The 18,366-nt window shown below is 45.0% G+C and overlaps 1 protein-coding gene across 1 annotated transcript; it reads left to right on the top strand.

Annotated features, from left to right (window-relative positions):
* Nucleotides 1-940: 940 nt before the first annotated feature.
* On the top strand, nucleotides 941-15,218 carry LOC115073838 (tubulin alpha-8 chain). The gene is made up of 5 exons (XM_029572706.1): nucleotides 941-1,120; nucleotides 6,338-6,560; nucleotides 8,267-8,415; nucleotides 8,971-9,651; nucleotides 14,463-15,218. The coding sequence occupies exons 1-5, from the start codon at nucleotides 1,118-1,120 to the stop codon at nucleotides 14,754-14,756; spliced, it is 1,350 nt and encodes a 449-aa protein (XP_029428566.1). The 5' UTR covers nucleotides 941-1,117; the 3' UTR covers nucleotides 14,757-15,218.
* Nucleotides 15,219-18,366: the final 3,148 nt, after the last annotated feature.

The following is an 18,366-nucleotide window of genomic DNA, read 5'->3' as shown; positions in this document are numbered from 1 at the left end:
TCCAATAGGGCAAAACCTGGACTGGTTCAGTTTGCCTCTGATGACCTTCTAGCACCATGGGGTTATTCTACCGTCTGGTTATAATTGGATTTAGAGTTGTGCATCTTGGGGCAGGGGCTGTTTGCCAAATTTAGAAGGTGTGGTATCACCCCTCCCCCTAAAATCCAAATGTGGGGGAGGGGTTTTATTGAAAATGCAGCCTCTCCTTTCTCCTGCCCAAATGGTGTTCCTTAGTCTAGATAGGCCTATAGTACCTGATAGGAAATCTTGCCATTGTACCTTTTTTTTTTTCACAGCTGAAGCAGAGGCCTATGCGGCTTTTAAGAACTAGTGCACTGTATCTATACTGAAGGCCCTTGTCAAGGATATTGCAAGCATTCTACTAAACTAAACCACCTTAAAAACATCTTTTGGAGAGTCTGCAGAAAGGAGTGTTCAGTCCTAATCCCTCAGCGTGTTAGTGTAGAACGCATGCGCAGGCTTATTCTGCTGCTGCCGCCGCCTTAGCTTTTTTTCTGTAGTACGTAAACTTTAGAATTTACAGTTTGCTCTGGAGGGGAGAGGTGGGGTAGACTTTTTTTTTTTGTCTGTTTCCTTAGTGGGAAAACCAGCTCTGGCAGGAATAGGTCAGGAAGGGCGGGGCTACGGCTCTGTGTAATCACTGACTGTAGCTGTGACAAAGGGAAATTACAACAGGCAGCGGCCTCCTAGAGGGAGGAATCTGAACTCCAATCCCCTCGGGCCACGGCTCGGTGTTTTCACACTCTACTTTGTTTCCCTCCCTTTGCCCCCACTACTCGGGACATTACAAACCGCCCAATAGCAGACGCCGGCAGATGCTGCCGAAATCTGTTGGCCAATAGCAGGAGCCCATGGGCGGCGACGAAGAGTTTTCTGCCCAATGGGTAGCGCGCGCTGCCTATAAAGTGGGCCCGCGAGGCGGCCGCCCCGATTTTGCTGTGTTGGCAGAGACCCGTAGCGCGTCTGCAGTCAACGGAGCCGGGAAGAACGCGCGCGCCAAAGCTCCTCCCGCCTGCCCCTCGTTAAAAAAAACCCCCCAAACTCTCGGTAGTCACCCCGATACCGCGCCCGCTCATCCTCCTCCGTAGCCGCGATAATGGTGAGTAGCAGCAGCGGCTCGCGCGAGTGGCGCCAAAAGAACGGAGACCCAGTTACAAAGTTTCATTGTCGGCGCGTGCGACATTGTTACCGAGTCAAGAAGCTACTCTGTAACAAGTGGGCTGCCGAAAGGCGACTCGGAGTGGTTACAAGCGAGTCAAAAGGAATTTTAGACTTTGGGGAGGCGGCTTCGGTGCGCAGGAATTCTTGGTTTCATTTTTTTTTTCAGGTGCGACGTTGTTTTCCCCTCATTTCTCTGCTTCGTTTGCCGCCATTTCTGGGAGTGGGGGACACGTGGGGGCTCCGGAAAGGCGGGTGTCAGAACTTTCAGTAACCACGGGCGCTTTTAAAAGTTAGGCACGGGAGAGAGACTTTTCCAGTACACCCCGATTGAGTGGGTTTTTGTTTTAGGGTGGGGAAGCATGTCGTCTCCTGTGGTTTGTGTTCAGGTAGCTGATAGTGCCAGCTACAGAATGACATTTAGATTTAGGTAAACTCAGAGGGATACGTAAGAGAACGGAGCGGTAAAAGTATTGCGCTTTCTCTTACGTACGTAAAACCTTATGTGGGAGGCTTTCGAGTGATCGCAGTTTCTGGGAGGGGTCGGAGATTGCAGCATTTCTGGAGCCCATAGAGGTGCATGGGAGGTATCGATCTTTGAGTGACTCGTTTCTGGGAGTACCACAGCTCCTCCTCTGGGTCCTGGCAGTGTGGCGGGGACTGACGGCAGCCTCCGTGTGACACCTCCCGGGGCAGGAAGCCTGCTGCTGACATCACGTGCAGGAAGTCAAGCACTGGAGCAGAATGTCAGAGCCTCGCTCTCGGCCAGATGTTTTCAGCAGACAGACTTTTTTTTTTTCCTTTGTTCAGGCTTTTCTGTGCGTAGGAAAGAGTTTTATCTTTAAAAAAAAAAACATATTGTAGGAGCTGCAGAAGTCAGTTTGCTAATTATTTGAGTGTCTCTAGAATGCCAAAGAAGGAAAGCTGTCCCCGGTATGGGATTTTGGCAGTTTCTCGGTCTTCCACGTAAGAACATCAAAACTATGCATACGGCAAAAGTTGTATTAACATTTAGACGTTTGAGCATATGCTGATAAACATCTGTGAGGCAGCTAGATTAGAGTTTATAAACATTTTAAAGATAACGTTTTTCCCAATAATTATACTGGGGATTAAATAAACTATATTTCTTAGTTCAGAGCTAGATGCACATTTCTTCTGGGGCCTTAATGTGATACTTAAGTCACAGAAATAGAAGCTGTATGTATGATTTGAAAAGTAAAAAAAAGATTCTTAAGTTGCTGGTCTTCCTTCAGTAAGGCATGTTATCTGGCCTAGAGGCTTTATAATTTCAGGGATTAGGGCCTTGTCCTTCACGAAGAAACTGGATTTTCCAGATAATATCCTGAGAGGAACAGTCTTTCTCTCAATTTAGATTCAAAGGAAACATTTCCAACAAATTTAATTGCAAGGGAAGTACGTGTACAGGATCACATTCAAGCGTTGGATTCTCCTAAAGAAAAACCACAGGACCACATGCTAGGGATCCAACATGAGAAACTGTGCTATTAGGCAGATTAAGTTTGCTGGCAAACCTTAACTCTGGAAGAAAAAAGCAACTTCATGTGGATCTCAAAGTATAGGATGTAGTACAAGCATAGATGCTCCCAAAAAGAGGTGCTGGATTCATTTTGGTCTTTATCTGCTATTAACTGTTACTACGATTCAGGCTAGTATTTGCCATTTAAAAAAAACCATTGGTTCTAGATCAGAATTTTTTTTTTTGTAATGTTACACCTACAGGGATAATTTAAACAGCACCCACATCTGAAACATCCAGTCTTTGAGGGTCTTTGAAGGTGCAGCTGAGGTTCCTGGGAAAAATTGTAAGCATCTGACCCATAAACATATTCCTTTGTGGTGGGGGTGAAGCTTCAAGATCTAGTTGTAATCTGACTTTAAAAGGAAAGTTACCAGTAAAGTGGTACTTGTCAGGATTACGCTATTTGGAAGGCTGCATGGCCTCCCTCCAATGTAATTCAGCAAGCCTGCTTGAAGTGACTAAGCTCGGCTCTGAGCTGTGAATGTTCAGTGCAGAAGTTTGCAATAGCTAACCAGCAGAGTCTCCTGCCTTGATAAGAAGTAATAACCCATGCGCTGCGCCAGCCCAAAACTTAAATGCATCGTTTTAGGCATCTTTCTCCAGGAATGCCATATATACAGGCGAAAAGGTTGTCCTGGAAGAAACAGATGCTAAACACATTGAGGCCATTGTGCAGGAAAAGTCCCTACAAGCTTTTCAATATTACTGGCATGTTTGCAAAACAAGAATCTAGTCATTTCATGCAGCAGAGAATACTAGAGCCCAATGATTCTCTGCACCCACACCCCTCTGTTTCTACTGAATTCCACCCCACAGTCATTTATGGATACACATTCTCTGTAATGGACAGAAATTTGACAGCATCTATATAGACTTGCACAAAGGTTATTTCTTAGTGGCCAGTCAGATGAATCCAGAACAAATGGGTTATGCATTCCTACCAGCAGATGGAGACAGAGCAAACTGACATCACAGTACATATACCCCTGCATCAGCCCACTAGTATTCTGTCTCCAGTGGAGGTGCATCTCACTATTGAGGATTGCTTCATTTTAAAGAAAAGGAGAATTCAGGAAATAAAGTTGCCCCGCTCTCCTGTAGTGATAAGTTGGTCCCTCCTCCCACAGTTGAGAATTCCTGAGGTGATTTCCGTGGTCCCTCAGATGAGTGCTTTGGTCCATTGAGTGATATCAGTCTGCATGGACTTAGTTGCTTGTGCAGCTGAAAGGCAGCAGGAGTAGGAAGCCGAGCATGGCTGTGATGGCACATGCCCTCTCCCCCGCAGCTGGAGACCATCTCTATACTCAGCCAGGTAGGGCTGAGTTCCTGTAAGTTTAAAAATAAATAAATAAACTTGCAGAGACTAGGCAGGAATTGTTTTGTGTTGTAGGGCTTCCTCCTCCCTTGGTCTCTGTGCTTGACACACCGGTCCAACATTCATCCCACTCAGTGGGAGGTCAAGAGACCTGGGCAGCCTGGCGGGGTTGAGCAGCACAAGAATCCTGGATTCATCCGACTGCCCTAAGGAAAAGGAAACCATTAAGCAAGTAGTAATTCCTCATTGCTGAGATCAAATCTATTATAGGAATACCTGCTTGGGCGTGGATATTTTGTACTGCTTCTGCTGCCTCATTATGGAAAGTGGACTATGGGACCAACAGAGTTGGAGATCTCTGCTTCACAAACCCAGAGGGCGAATGAGTAGGAGAGAGAATTGTGAAGATCTCCAGCTATCTAAAACTTGTTGGGGTGCGCATCCTTGTATTAATCTCTAAAGACTTGGTTAGAAGCCTGCAAGCACTTCTTTCATGGCGAAAGCCATGGTCCATAGACTTATCATGCCAAAGGACTTCTGTTTTTTTAGGAAATTTATCTCTAATGGTCTTGGAAGGTAAATAGGCTTTCACTAAGGGTGGCAAAGGCAACTGGGGTACCCAGTATTTTCTTCAGGTAACTTTGACATATCACTGTCAGATGTTATCCACCTTAGGAAAACCCATTCAATCTTAGATTCCTAGCCTTCAAAGTATTGTCAATTTTGTGCCTCAAGGCAAAATTGTCTTTTTTTAAACCAGATAATCATAAAGAGTTTGCATGGAAGAAACTTTTGCATCTGTATCAAATTTCTGTGAAAAAGCTTATAGCATCTTATAGCATCTTCAGATTTAACAGTTACATCATGCTGTGAATATCTATATTTATTATAAACTGCCTCTGGGGAGAGCGAGCCAACTACACAGACCTTCTAGCAATTTCTTGGAGGAATTTCTCCACCGCCCAATTTGGTCTCCAGCCCCCGGTGTTATGGTCTTTCTGATTGTCTTGAGAGAGGTCTTCAGTAGCCCTCATGTCATCACAACAGTAGATCCCACTGACCTGAGATCCCAACATTCCTCTCTTTTTTCAAGAAAAGAAGAATGGATGTCTGTCTTCAGTAGTACGTGCTTTGCCCTCTTGGTTATGCTGCAAGCACATGGGGAAGGGAAAAACCAGAAAGAAGGAAAATTTTAGCATAATCAAGGCTGCTTGGGCTGTGGCAATCTTCTCTCCCCCTCCCCCAAAAGAAAAAAGGTCTTTCAAATTGCAGAGTTTAAACATCATTCTTGCTTTGTTTGAAGTATCTCTGGTGTTTTGCTAATTCTCTGGTGTCTGACAAAAATACACCATAAGAATAAAATGGAGTCAGGGTAGCCATCTTTGTTTTGTTCAAAGGCCTCGTGTTCCCATGATGCACTCTGCATGCGACATGGCAAACGGCTGGAAGCAGAAGGCCTTAAGAAACATTTGATCAGTTTCAGGCTTTTTTTTTTTTTCTCTGCTGAGAAATGAGATGCTCTAAAACATTCCTGGTATGCTGCTTCCCATTCTGGGGAATGAATGACTGCCAATAAATTATATTCCTTTAGTTCTGCATTACCAAAGGATCAAATTACCACTGTTGTTGCAATCTGCCAAAATCGGTGAAGTTCAGATATTTAAGCATTACAGTTGGTAATTAAAAACAGTCAACTTTCTGTTAGCAATGAAGAGATAAACTGTTGCCTTTACCTTTTCTTCCAGGTCTTTTTTTTTTCCTTTCCCCTAATCCTGGCTGGCTGTGACTGAAAAGTGCCTCAGACAGGAAATGGTGGTTTAGCATATGATGCAATGTACCTTGGAGCCTTTGCATAATCTTGTAATGTAGCTGGCACACGGCCATGCCCAGTTTCCAGTGTTGATGGTCTTTTTATTTCCATGTACCTGTGAAATGACTTTCATGATGCCTCGCATCCACTGTAGTTTCTCTGGAGCGCCCTGCTTCCTGGATCATGGGCTAGGATGTGGCATTAATGGCGTCATGTTTTTTTTAATTCATAAACTAGCTTGTGACAGATTTAACCCTGACCCCTGTAACTCCCCCTCCCCCTCCAGCTGCATCAAAGTTAACCTGGCTTTGTTCTTTCCTTACTGATTTACTTTGCTTAAACACTTCATGTGTCTGAGGACATACCAAAGCTAGCGGAAATCTTTGACAGGGGGCTAGCATGGAAATCTTTGACAGGGGCTAGCATGGAAGTGCTGGCCCCTGTCAAAGCAGGTTCGAGATGCTGACGCTTGTCTTTTCTTCCCGCACAGCGTGAGTGCATCTCTGTCCACGTGGGCCAGGCTGGTGTTCAGATTGGCAATGCATGCTGGGAACTGTACTGCCTGGAGCACGGCATACAGCCGGATGGCAACATGCCGAGTGACAAGACCATTGGCGGTGGGGATGACTCCTTCAACACTTTCTTCAGTGAGACGGGCGCTGGGAAGCACGTGCCCCGCGCAGTGTTCGTGGATCTGGAGCCTGCTGTGATAGGTAATAAATTATTCTGCCAGGCCGTCATCTGTGACTGTTTAACTGAGTGTTCTTTTAGCAAATAAGGTCTTTTTTTTTTGTTGCACAAAAAAAAATAAATCTGAAGATGTGAATGAACTTTGCAGGCCATATTTTCTTTTAGATAACCTCTGAAGATACTTAAACATGGTCTCCAAAGTTGCTTTATATGTGGGTCATTTTTATGTCAATTTAGTGAACTGTAAACCACAAGGAATCTTTCTCCAGGGCTTAACTTATTGGTTGCTTAAAGCTCTGCCTGTGGTTTGGCATACCAACAGAAATATGATCAGGAAGATTCCTTGATGTTGAGATGTGCAGAAATAAAAAGAAACTGGTCCTTTTTTACATTTTAAAGCTTTAGAAAATCTTTTGCTCTGAAGTCTTTTTGTGCTAATTCAGTTTTGGTTTCTCCACCCATGATGTGGCTGCCCATCTTTGGGCAGTGTTATCACAAACACATCGCTTCTCTTTGAATCAAAAAGTCTCTTATTTATAGCCGACTGATTTGTAAATCATGAATATTTTTGGTACAGCAAGAGTCCGTGCTGTACTATTCAGAGTCGGTCTGAACTGAATTTACAGTGCAGACGTGGCCGCTTTGTGCTTTTCCAGTGAATAAAGCTGCGTCTTCTAATTCAGGCTGGCTTGCACGTTGGAAGGGGTGGGGGAGGGGGAACCCTGGTGTGCCCTTCTGTAAACAGCAGAAATAAGACAGAGCTAACAAGTACCTCATCAGTGTGTGGTACCCATGATGCCTGGCAGCGGTGCTGGGCTGCATAACTACCCTTTTCATACTTGCACAGTAATGTAAATAAACTCTCAGATGTAGGGAAAAAAAAAATTAAAATGTGACCTGGAAACTGCATGAGGGAGGGGCATCCTCCTTTTTCCTTCCTGTTTTTCTAAGGATAGGAGGTTCCTATATGCCATGAGAGCACAAAAAAAAAAAATCCTGTGAAATTGCCCCATGGCGCAGAGAGATTCTGTGCGAAAATCAACTTTTATTTTTATACAAGAAATATAAATATATTTTAATGTTTTGTTTGTGGCTATCCCAAAAATTAGATGTTTGGCTCACAGCAACCAGAGCCGAGAAGTACTGGTCTCCCACGATCTCTTGGTCCCCTCCCCAAACGTGGGCCAATGCTAGTTGAGTAGGACTTAATTTGTTGGAAACCTAGATTCTTTGTAGGTTGATTCTACTCTTAAATATTTCACTAAACATGAATAATCCAAAGATGTATGAGCTTCCCAGGCTATACTGGGTTGTATGTACACATAAACAAAAATCAGGGCACCTGCTCCAGGACAAATATGGCTACTATAATGTTGCAATTCAAAATACACTCTCTCCCAAATACTGACATTCTCTGAACCCTACAGAGACACTTAGCATGTGATCGGTGAAGCATTTTAATGTATAGATTGTCTGGATTTGGTGTGTGTATAGTTGTAATCTGCCCTGGACAAATGTCTTACTTGGAAGTCATGGACTATGAGCATTTTAAATAAATAAGTCATCCAGTTTGTCTTGCGCAGATGCAGGTTTAATCAAAATGTAGGCCTCACCTAGTCCAGCAGGTCCATTGGCTTGTTCTTGCGCACAGCGTGCTTGAAATGCCTTTTTCTTGGGATGACACTTGGTGTGAGGTGAATTGCTAGGAAATATTTTTCTCTCTTCCCAGATGAAGTACGGAGTGGGGTGTATAAACAGCTCTTCCACCCTGAACAGCTGATCACAGGCAAGGAAGATGCTGCGAACAACTATGCCCGTGGCCACTACACTGTCGGCAAAGAAATCATTGACCTGGTGCTGGAAAGAGTCAGGAAGCTGGTGAGTTCGTTAGGCGACGAGATTTTAGATTGCAACTGAAGATTGAAGGGCTACAGGAAGCCCACACAGCATTTCATGGTTATCTCCAGTGATCTGGGTTTGGAAGGAGGCATTTTTGGCTGCTTGGGGGAGGGGAGGGAGGCTTTTGCTTTATCTTCAAACTCCTCCCCTTTTATCTTAACTCAACCACCATGGAATAGCCTGGTGGATGGGGGGGGGGGGAAGGAGAATCCTCCCACAGATTGCAGCTCCTTTCAGAGCCTGGTGCACCAGGCCAAGTTGGCAGAAAGTATAAACAAGAAATTGTAGCAGCCCAGCATGCAGGCACCCCAAAGCTCTCATTACCAAGCTCCTCTTAAACAGGTGCTATCCAGTTACACTAATCAGGGAATTTCCTAGGAAGTGATGGGGTGACTGCACAGTTGTAGGAGTTGAAGCCCAGGAGGTCCCTTCTGACCCAGTTGCTCATGCAATTCTTATTTCTTATTTGTGATGCTTGTATACAACGTGCATATACAGTAACATGTCCTGTTTTGGTTTTTTTTTGTTTCACAGTCTGATCAGTGCACAGGCCTGCAGGGTTTTCTCATCTTCCACAGCTTTGGAGGTGGCACTGGCTCTGGGTTCACCTCTCTGCTGATGGAGCGCCTCTCGGTGGACTATGGAAAGAAATCAAAGCTGGAGTTTGCCATTTATCCTGCACCCCAGGTCTCCACAGCTGTGGTGGAGCCCTACAACTCCATCCTGACCACCCACACCACCCTGGAGCACTCGGACTGCGCTTTCATGGTGGACAATGAGGCCATCTATGACATCTGCCGAAGGAACCTGGACATTGAGCGCCCCACCTACACCAACCTGAACCGCCTGATTGGACAAATTGTGTCCTCTATCACTGCCTCCCTCCGCTTTGATGGGGCCCTCAACGTGGATCTGACAGAGTTCCAGACCAACCTGGTGCCCTACCCCCGCATCCACTTCCCGCTGGTCACCTACTCCCCCATCATCTCGGCAGAGAAGGCCTACCATGAGCAGCTCTCTGTCTCGGAGATCACCAACGCCTGCTTCGAGCCATCCAATCAGATGGTGAAGTGTGACCCGCGGCATGGCAAGTACATGGCCTGCTGCATGCTGTATCGTGGAGACGTCGTGCCGAAGGACGTCAATGCTGCCATCGCTGCCATCAAAACCAAGCGCACCATACAATTTGTGGACTGGTGCCCAACGGGTTTCAAGGCAAGTCATTGTGCTCTGGGTGCATGAGGCCCTGAAACTCTTCTGGTCATTGGAGGCTTGCTGTGGCAGCCGGGGGGGTCCCCTGAAGGTCCATTGAATACCACATGTTCCCTTCCTTCCCCTGATCCTCTATTGCTATTCTTGGTGTTTCCTCACTTAGAAGCTCACATTGAGTGAGTCCTAGAATGGGGGGTAACCTGCACAGAGCAGCATGAACCTTGCTGAGCAGAATGATCAGGCCATTTTGAATTTTTTTTTTTCCTGGCATCTTATATTGCATTACTTTGTCACTGCTTAAGGGTGACACCTGGTGGCTGGGTTCAGAGCCTATGATTTCAGGGTTCTGGAAGGTGCTCACCTATATGGCACCTGGCCCAAGACCAGCACTGCAAAGGAAAGCACATGGCACCAGATCCCAGCCTTGATTTCAATTAAGCTGGAAGTGCAGAGGAGCAGGAGAAAAACTACCAGTTCAAAAAACAAATTAAACTTTTATATTAAAAGTAAAAAACAAATAATTGGCAAGGTACCCTGACAGATGTAAATTTAGCTTTCTGTGGTCCTGGTTTAAATTTTTTTTTTTTTTTTTTTTGAGGATCCTCTTGATACAGATCTTTTTAGAAAATGGATTCTACATGGAATGTGCAATGAAGCTACATTTAAGATAAACAGAAAATATTTTCTGCTTCAAAGTATAATTAAACTCCTGGAATTAATTGCTGGAGGATGTGGTGAAAGCTGTTAGTGTAGCAGGGTTTAAAAAAGGTTTGTCAGTGTTCCTGGAGGAAAAAGTCCATGAACAATTAAGGTGGACTTGAGGGGAAATGCACTGCTTATTCCTGGGATAAGCAGCATGGAATCTATTGACCTTTTGGGATCCTGCCAAGTACTTGTCCTGGATTGGCCATCAGGCTTGATGGACCCCTGGTCTGACCTAGTATGGCAGATTTTAATATTCTTACTGCTTTTCAGACTGAGGGGGAATGGCAGCCTTTTCTTCCCTCCTGATATCATCTTGGAAATCAGTTGTAAGAGATTTGTTTCCTCCTAATCGTCAATAGCTTTGTGTTGTATGGGCCAACTGGTGGGAGCAGCCACTGTTCAGGGTTTTTGTCGTATGTACCTGCTGTTTCTGGGTTGAAGGGCATGGAGAATATGGCCTGCCCATAGTCACATCTGCTTCACAATCCTGCTGCCTCTTCTGTACTCTGTCCCCATGCAAACATTTCCTGCCTCCCCTGTTCAGATATAACCATTACATCCTGGTCCTGCTCTTATTCCCCGTTTCAGTGCGACATCCTCCTCTCCTGCACTTCTCACACTTCCAGGAATACCAGTAAAAACCTTTAACTTTGTTACGTGAGGTTTGGAGGGTGGTGTTAGCAGCTAAGGATTTTAATGCTTAATTCTGGGTGACCTGTGCATCTGGGTCTTTGGGTTTTGCATGGCTGCCCCCCCACCCCTCCCCAGCATAGATTTTTGTATGAAGGCCCCCAAGCAATGGACTGATAACCTGCCAGAAGGGTTTTGCTTTTCTAGCTTCTCTGCTGGAAGCTTTAATTGCTGCTCCATTTCAGGTTAGTCATTAAGTGAAACCTGGTTATCTTCACAGCCCCCTCCCCCCCCTGCAGCCATGGGGATTAGGAAGGAGTCCTAATCATTGCATACTGATGGACACCTAGTGGCTGGATTTAAGGCTCATGATTGTAGGGTCCCAGAAGGACGTCTGGCTGAGGATTGGTCACTGCATTAAAGCAAGTTAGGGGAGGGATATAAAATAAAAGAACATCCAAGAGTGGCTGTGAATGAAGGCTCGTGGTGCCAGGCACCAGCGGAGCAGGAGGAAACTCCTGGGTCAGCAATCAGAAATTGTTGCCCGTGCCTTCAGATGTTTCAGGGCTGGTTACAATAAAACATTAATAAAAAAACAAAAAAAACCCCAAAAAACCAGGCATCTTTGCAGCTATGAGCTGTAGCTGGGGAGGGGAGAGAAACTCCTTGTTTAGTTGGAACTGAGTGTTCTGGAACAGGGGATGGGGAGGTTTCGGGTACTGTGAGTGCATTTCAAGAGTGGCATAATTACAAGGGCTGTTCTGAGCATTGAGAACTTGGTCAGCTCAGCAGCCCTGGTGCACGGACCCTCCTGGTTTTGCAAGTTCAAACTGGATGGTAACAAAAGGGGAGTTACTCTTGGAAAGTCATTGTGGCTGTATTTTAGTCTCTCTGCCCCTGGACTGGTGTCCATGTGAAGGCCCACTCTGATAGCTTGCCAGTCTCTGAATGGACTCCTTGCAGAGAACATGCAGGATTTGAATCATTGTACAGTGAGGGGAGTTTGTATTAATGAGTTATTTTTAATCGCATGCATGTAATCAACAAGTTCCTTATAAGACATGTCTTTTGTTGCATGTTACTAATTTTAGAGCAGACTTCTGTTTTATAGATTTCTCTCGACATCTGTATAAACACATCTAGTTACTAAAATTAACGTGCATTCTCTTACGCACATGATTCCCCCTTGGAGGGAAAGCGGCTTCGTTATGACTGAGTGAGGAGACAGCATTCATTGTCAGTTGGGGGAGGGGAGGAAATAAGGTCCTGGAGTAGTTGGTCGGCATATCTGGCTTGTAATGTCTTGAATGAAGGGTTTTTGGCAAGGTCAGTTTTCCTAGCTTGTAGCCAGATGGACTCAGGGCCAATAGGTTTATGCTCCCCTGCCAGCACATGGAGACAGTCAGTTTTCAAAGCTGACATCACCCTAGGTACACCCCTGCAGTGACCTCAGCCCTCCAGAATTTCTCCGTCTCCAGCAGATGTGGACATGCTTTCCCTATGGGGATCGCTGTACCCTTTGGAAGAAGAAATTCTACTTTTAAATTGGAGAAAAGATTGAGCCCTGCTCTTCTGCGGTGATAACTAAAGGTCCCTCCTCCAGTTGAGAATTCCTGAGGGGATTTCCGAGATCCCTCAGCGGTGTGCCTTGGTCTGGTAGCCGGTTCCCACCATGGACTTTGCTGTTGAAGCATCTGAAAGATGGCGGTGAGGGCCAAAGCCCTCTCCCCCGCAGCCGAAGACAATCTCTGCACTCAGCAGGTAAGCGCTGAGCCCAGGTAGTATTAAAAAAAAAAAAAAAAAAAAGAGAGAGAGAAGAGGATTTCCTCCCGATTCAGAGATGTTGGAGGGGATTCAGTAAGACTTCCTCCAGTCTCCTTGCTCAGTGTGCTGTTCTAATGTTCCCAATCCCATTGGGATAAGGGGAAGTGGGCTTCCGAGCAGGTTGAGCGGCCCCCTGGTGGGCTAGGTCCCCCTTTAAGTTTGCTTGGCACACCATTTGGTAGGCTACAGTGGCGCCATCTTGTCATGTTTTTGTGCCTGTATTGCCCACCACAGAGCTTCAATACGCACAATGCCATAGGCTCTGTGCACAGGCCGTGCGCATAACGTCATGTGTGTACATAAGTGCACAACTTACTTAGGCGCAGAACAAAAGTAAAGCCGGGCACATGGGCTGTGTGTGCGCCTTGCTGCAGCTTGCGTAGGCGCCAGAAATCTATGCGCACAAAATTTTTAAGTGTGAACCGTCTGAACATGCAGTTAGTCACCAATGGCTCCAGCAGCAAAGAAACTTAAGCGCCTTTCTCTCTGAGCTGCTTGTCATATTAGGGCTACACAGTCTGACCTGGATTTTTGCTTTTGTCAGCACTGTGAGGAAGCCCAGGGAGAGTTGGCCTCCCCAGACTTTGCTAAGCCCGCTCCTCCCATTCAGAGGATGGGTCAACCACAGCGTCTCTGTTTTAATAAATATTGGAAAAAGATAGAGGCATCTATTCTTTTTTTGTTTTCCTTATGGCTATCATAGATCGCCTACCTCTTTGTTTTCTTGGATCATCCGGAGATGGCCCATTTTCTGTAAGGGGTGAAGCACCGCCGGCTGGTTCCCTTGTTGAATCTTAATCTACTATTGGAGTTTTTGGCAGGGCCTTCCTTTCAGTCACTGCATGGTCTTTCCTTGCATTTATTAACCCTGAAAATGGTGTACCTGGTGGTGATTTGCTTGACTCGTCACACCTTTTTGAACTACAGGCATTGTGTCTGGATGACAGGCCTGGGAGGACGCCTTTGCACGGGCGGTGTTAACCAAACCGCGGGCAGCCTCCCACCCTGTTTGGGAGTATCTTTTTTTTGTATATCCCATTGGTCCTGAGTCCATCTGGCTACCCACTAAGAAATGGAGAAATTACTTACCTGATCATTTTGATTCCCTTCGGGTAGACAAATGGACTCAGCATCCCACCCATGGCTGCCCAAGAATGGGGCCAAGGATTTGTCCTTGGAATGGATATAGATTCCAAGAGATTACAGGTAAGCTGTCATCTAGTCCCTCTATAATCTTATTGGGGTGTTTGGCTTGAGTACAGTTACAGTTATCTGTTTTTAATCAAGTTTTTTTTAATTGGTTTTTGTTGGATAGTATGTCCACAATAGCTTTTGAAGAGAATACTGAATGGCTGAGGTCACTGCAGGGGTGTATCTAGGGTGACATCAGCTTTGAAACCTGGCTCTGTCTCCATCTGCTGACAGGGGAGCATAAACCCATTGGTCCTGAATCCATCTGTCTACACTAAGGAAAACAAAATTATCAGGTATGTAATTTCTCCATTCCAGCTGCTAGGAACATGAATAGGTAGGTATATGATGTATGGTCCTCTAAAACCCAGCCAGGAGTGACTGCAGCTCTCTGGCAAAGTGAAAAACAATCTGACAGATGTCTTGAGTACAGCCAGTACTGACCGCGTTCCTTTCTCTTTCAGGTGGGTATCAATTACCAGCCACCAACAGCTGTCCCTGGTGGGGATCTGGCGAAAGTGCAGCGGGCTGTGTGCATGCTGAGCAACACCACAGCCATTGCAGAAGCTTGGGCACGCCTGGACCATAAGTTCGACTTGATGTACGCCAAGCGTGCCTTTGTGCACTGGTATGTGGGAGAGGGGATGGAGGAAGGTGAGTTTTCGGAGGCCCGGGAGGACTTGGCAGCACTGGAGAAGGATTATGAGGAAGTGGGCACGGACTCTGTGGATGGGGAAGAGGAGGGAGAGGAGTACTAAAAGCAATCAACAGGCCAAGCCTGTTATTTTTATACTTTGCAATAATGTCAATGGACAGCTCTTGCCATGCTGCTGTGAAGGTACAGGCAAGACTGCATTCATGTTCTGTTTCAGGCTGCTTGGAATAAAATTTCTAATCCTAGATGGCTTGTTTTTCTGTTCATTCTGCAAACCCTATCTGGTGCTCCCTTAATGCTCACAGTGTCTGTGTGCCTTCCCATAACATTCTGCCTGTGTAGCGCTTGCTGTACTATGAACACTGTAAAGAGATGGAGAGGGTGCTATCAGTTGACGACAGGGTTTGTCAAGCATGTCCCGTCTGCAGGGCTATTCCCCACACTCCTCTTTGTATAGCAGGAAATGAGAATCTTGTCTTCAGAGTTATTTTTTGTAGTACTGTTCATCAGAGCAATTGTAACCACACCATGAGCAAAACAGATTAAAGGGGGACATTGTAAGTCACATGTTGTGTCTCACTCAATAAACTTGTATAATTCTTTGGGTTCATGTATGGGGGGGGGGGTTCATGCAATCTTATTTTTCCTCTGCCCATTTTTATGATGTAACTTTCACTATTCATGTAGTACCAAGTTCTAGTACTATCTTTGCTGGTTTTGTATTGGACCAATAATTATCCAAAAATGATTGACCAGGGGCTTTTAAGACCATGTGTTCTTTCACTGTCACATCTCAAGCAACCTTGGTCTTGTGTGTGTAAATTTAAATTATGCACAAAATGGTTTTGTAAAGTCAACATAACTTGGATGTCCTTCAGTTTAAATACCTACAGTACCTGTATGTAACCACCGTGGATGAAGAAAAGGATAGTGGACAGATGTATGAGATGGTAGCCATGGTGCTCAAGTCTGATTTAAGAGTTTGAACAATTCCTCAGTAATGAAACCCCCACACCCTATTCTTAAAAAATGCTTTAGAAATAGTGCTGTACTGATCATAAAATGGTTTGCATAAGGCACATGAGAGATTATGCAAGCTATATCTCAAAGCCCTTTAAATAAACAGTGCATTTTATTCAAAGGAAACTTACCCAGTGACTCAGTACTTAGCCCCTAGGACTTCTGTAACCTGAGTTTTTGGGGGGTTTTTTTGCACAGATTCTTCCAAAGCACAAGAGTGATATATTGTATTGAAAATAGCACCATCTCTCACAGCCACTTCTAAAGTGGAATAATCCAGGATAAAATTACAGGGTGCTCAATCAGTTTAGAATGAGTCTTTGGTGTATCTGCTGTTCTGATCACTGGGGCAACACTTTTGTGCTTCTCTTCCAAAATTGTTCTGTATTAAAAATCTGAAGTTCTCTTGGCTGAGTAGAGTGGTGGGGGAATTTACCTACCCCAATCTTGCAGAGACTATATAGGGTGGGGATAAGTGGAGAGTACCGATGCCTGAAATAAAATGACCACTGTATGGTGGCCAACATGAAAAGGAACTTATCCTCCACCTGTGGAACCTGCTGGCGAGAGGTCAAGGTTTACTGGAGCAGCAACTAGCAGACCACAAGAGGGCTACACTACCCTTAAAAAAGATAGTGTTTAGCTGGTTCTAGGCCAGAACTGACCCTAGAGAAGGCATCTGTGCACTCTTACAAACTCTTGCATCATTTTTGGGTCCACCTGAAGGTAGATAGGTTGCAGCATAAGTTATCATTGGTCATTTGAACTTTTTTTTTTTTTTTTGCCAGCTCTGCTTTAATCTCTAGACCAAAGATCAGAAAGTGCAAACATCTATGAAAAGGTGTTTCACTGGGAGCTTCCAAAGCTTAACTTAAAGGGGTTTTAGTATTCTTTAGAAGCATAGGTGCTGACACTCTGTTCACAGCGCCATACCAGGTGCATCCACTCCAGGAGAGAGGGGGTGCCAGCATAGCCATTTGGCTAGGGCCGATAATGTTCAAGGGGCCAACTTTTGTTGGGCAAAATTTTAAAAAAAGCTAAATATATCTATTTCTAACATATAGAGCTCGTAAAGCCTTCTTAAATAAATCAACATTTGGGAAATTTAGAAAACTATTTCTCTTAAGTATCACATCAGAACCTTACATAGGGGCCTACTTTTCTTAGCTGGCACGGGCCTAATTCCTGCTCTCTCCAGCCCTGGATGCATCCTATACCCTTTGGCATCTTGCAGCATTCAAAAGGGCTTCCTCATTAGACTTGTCTCATCAGTTGGTTGGCAATACAAAGATGCTTAAGCCAGGTTGGTCCCTAACCCAATACATAGTAATCTAGGCTTGTTAGCTAAAATTAAAAGAATCCAACTAGTAGAGGAGTACAATTTTTTTTTTTATATAACTTCATTTTTGTTTACATAAATATAAGCTATGTAAGAGGGTAACCATTAAACCCAGCATTACAAATCCCATCATGCATCTTAACTCCCACCAGTTTGGAAGTGTGGGGGTGGGAGCTTTCTTTAAACATCTCTGCTTTTGGGCCTCCACTGCCTTTTGTACTCAGGAAGGAGAGATTTTCAGTTCCCTGAGAATTCATGGAATAATGACCTACTCTAACTCTCTTAACAACAGCAACTTTCTTGGGCTATTTACCCTTATGGAAGTAAATGAAACATTTAATTATGCTTCATATTTATCCCTCTTGTGTTAAATTACTGTCAAAAGTTCCTTAAAAGCTGTATTTTTTAAATGAAATATACTGAACCTTAGCATGAGATTGCAATCTAATGCTCCACTAAAGCATCTCGCTATCAGCCTCAGTTGTAATGTTAGGCCAGCACCACGTTCCCCCTAAAAGTTATAACCATCACAAATATGGCAAAAGTACCTCCTTACCAATAATGCACATTTGACTTCTGCTTGCAGCAGTAGCCAAAGTAATGGAAACCTAAGGCCAGGCTTGCTAGTGGTGAAAGTAAGTATCCCCCTCCCCCCCCCCCCCAATACCTTTACTGATGTGCTGCCTTATTATAAATGCCAGTTAACTTGCTGAGAAACGAGTACCAGCCCTAAAGAGGTTGTTAGCTGAAACCAGTTACCCAACCACACCTAAGGTGCAACCCCACTGTTTGCCTGTAATGTCCTGCCATCAAGACCCAATTTTAAACGGCACCATCCTCCATTAAGCAAATAACATTTAAGGCAACAGCAGGAGTTACTGACTAGAGGGAAAAACATGGATATAAATATGCAGTATTTACCAGTTCCCTCAAGGAAAAGCACAGCTTGATTTTCACTGAAATGGAAATTGGTGTGTGCATACCCACAGTCTCTGAAGCTCCGGTGGTAGAGAGACGTGTTACTGGAAGAAATCTACTGGAGTTTATGATGGCTGAGGTTCCACTTTCCTGGGAGCCACTCCGTCTTCACAGTGAGGTTAGAGGCTCCCATGCTGCACGTGTATTGTGCAAAAGCCAAGAAGACTTTAGCAATCCTGACGTCGGGTGTGCTGACCAATAGAAACTGCGACTCATTTCGTACTGGAATTGTCTCCAGCAGTCAGGGGTTGGGGAAACGCAGGCTGATACAGAAATGTGCGCACAGGCCACTCTCCTGGGCGCGCGATACAGAAATGTGCGCACACGCCACTCTCCTGGGCGCGCGATTCAGGAGGGTGGCTATGCAAATTAGGGC

Source organism: Rhinatrema bivittatum, chromosome 12, assembly GCF_901001135.1.
Source record: "Rhinatrema bivittatum chromosome 12, aRhiBiv1.1, whole genome shotgun sequence".
NCBI lineage: Eukaryota > Metazoa > Chordata > Amphibia > Gymnophiona > Rhinatrematidae > Rhinatrema > Rhinatrema bivittatum.
Note: the sequence above shows the minus strand (reverse complement) of the source record. Positions and strands in the feature narration are given on the sequence as shown.

Excerpts from the sequence above, each read along its gene's own strand:
- LOC115073838 (XM_029572706.1), top strand. Across the intron at positions 6,561-8,266 it reads TCTGGAGCCTGCTGTGATAG|ATGAAGTACGGAGTGGGGTG; the intron begins GTAATAAATTAT and ends CTCTCTTCCCAG. Across the intron at positions 9,652-14,462 it reads GGTGCCCAACGGGTTTCAAG|GTGGGTATCAATTACCAGCC; the intron begins GCAAGTCATTGT and ends TTTCTCTTTCAG.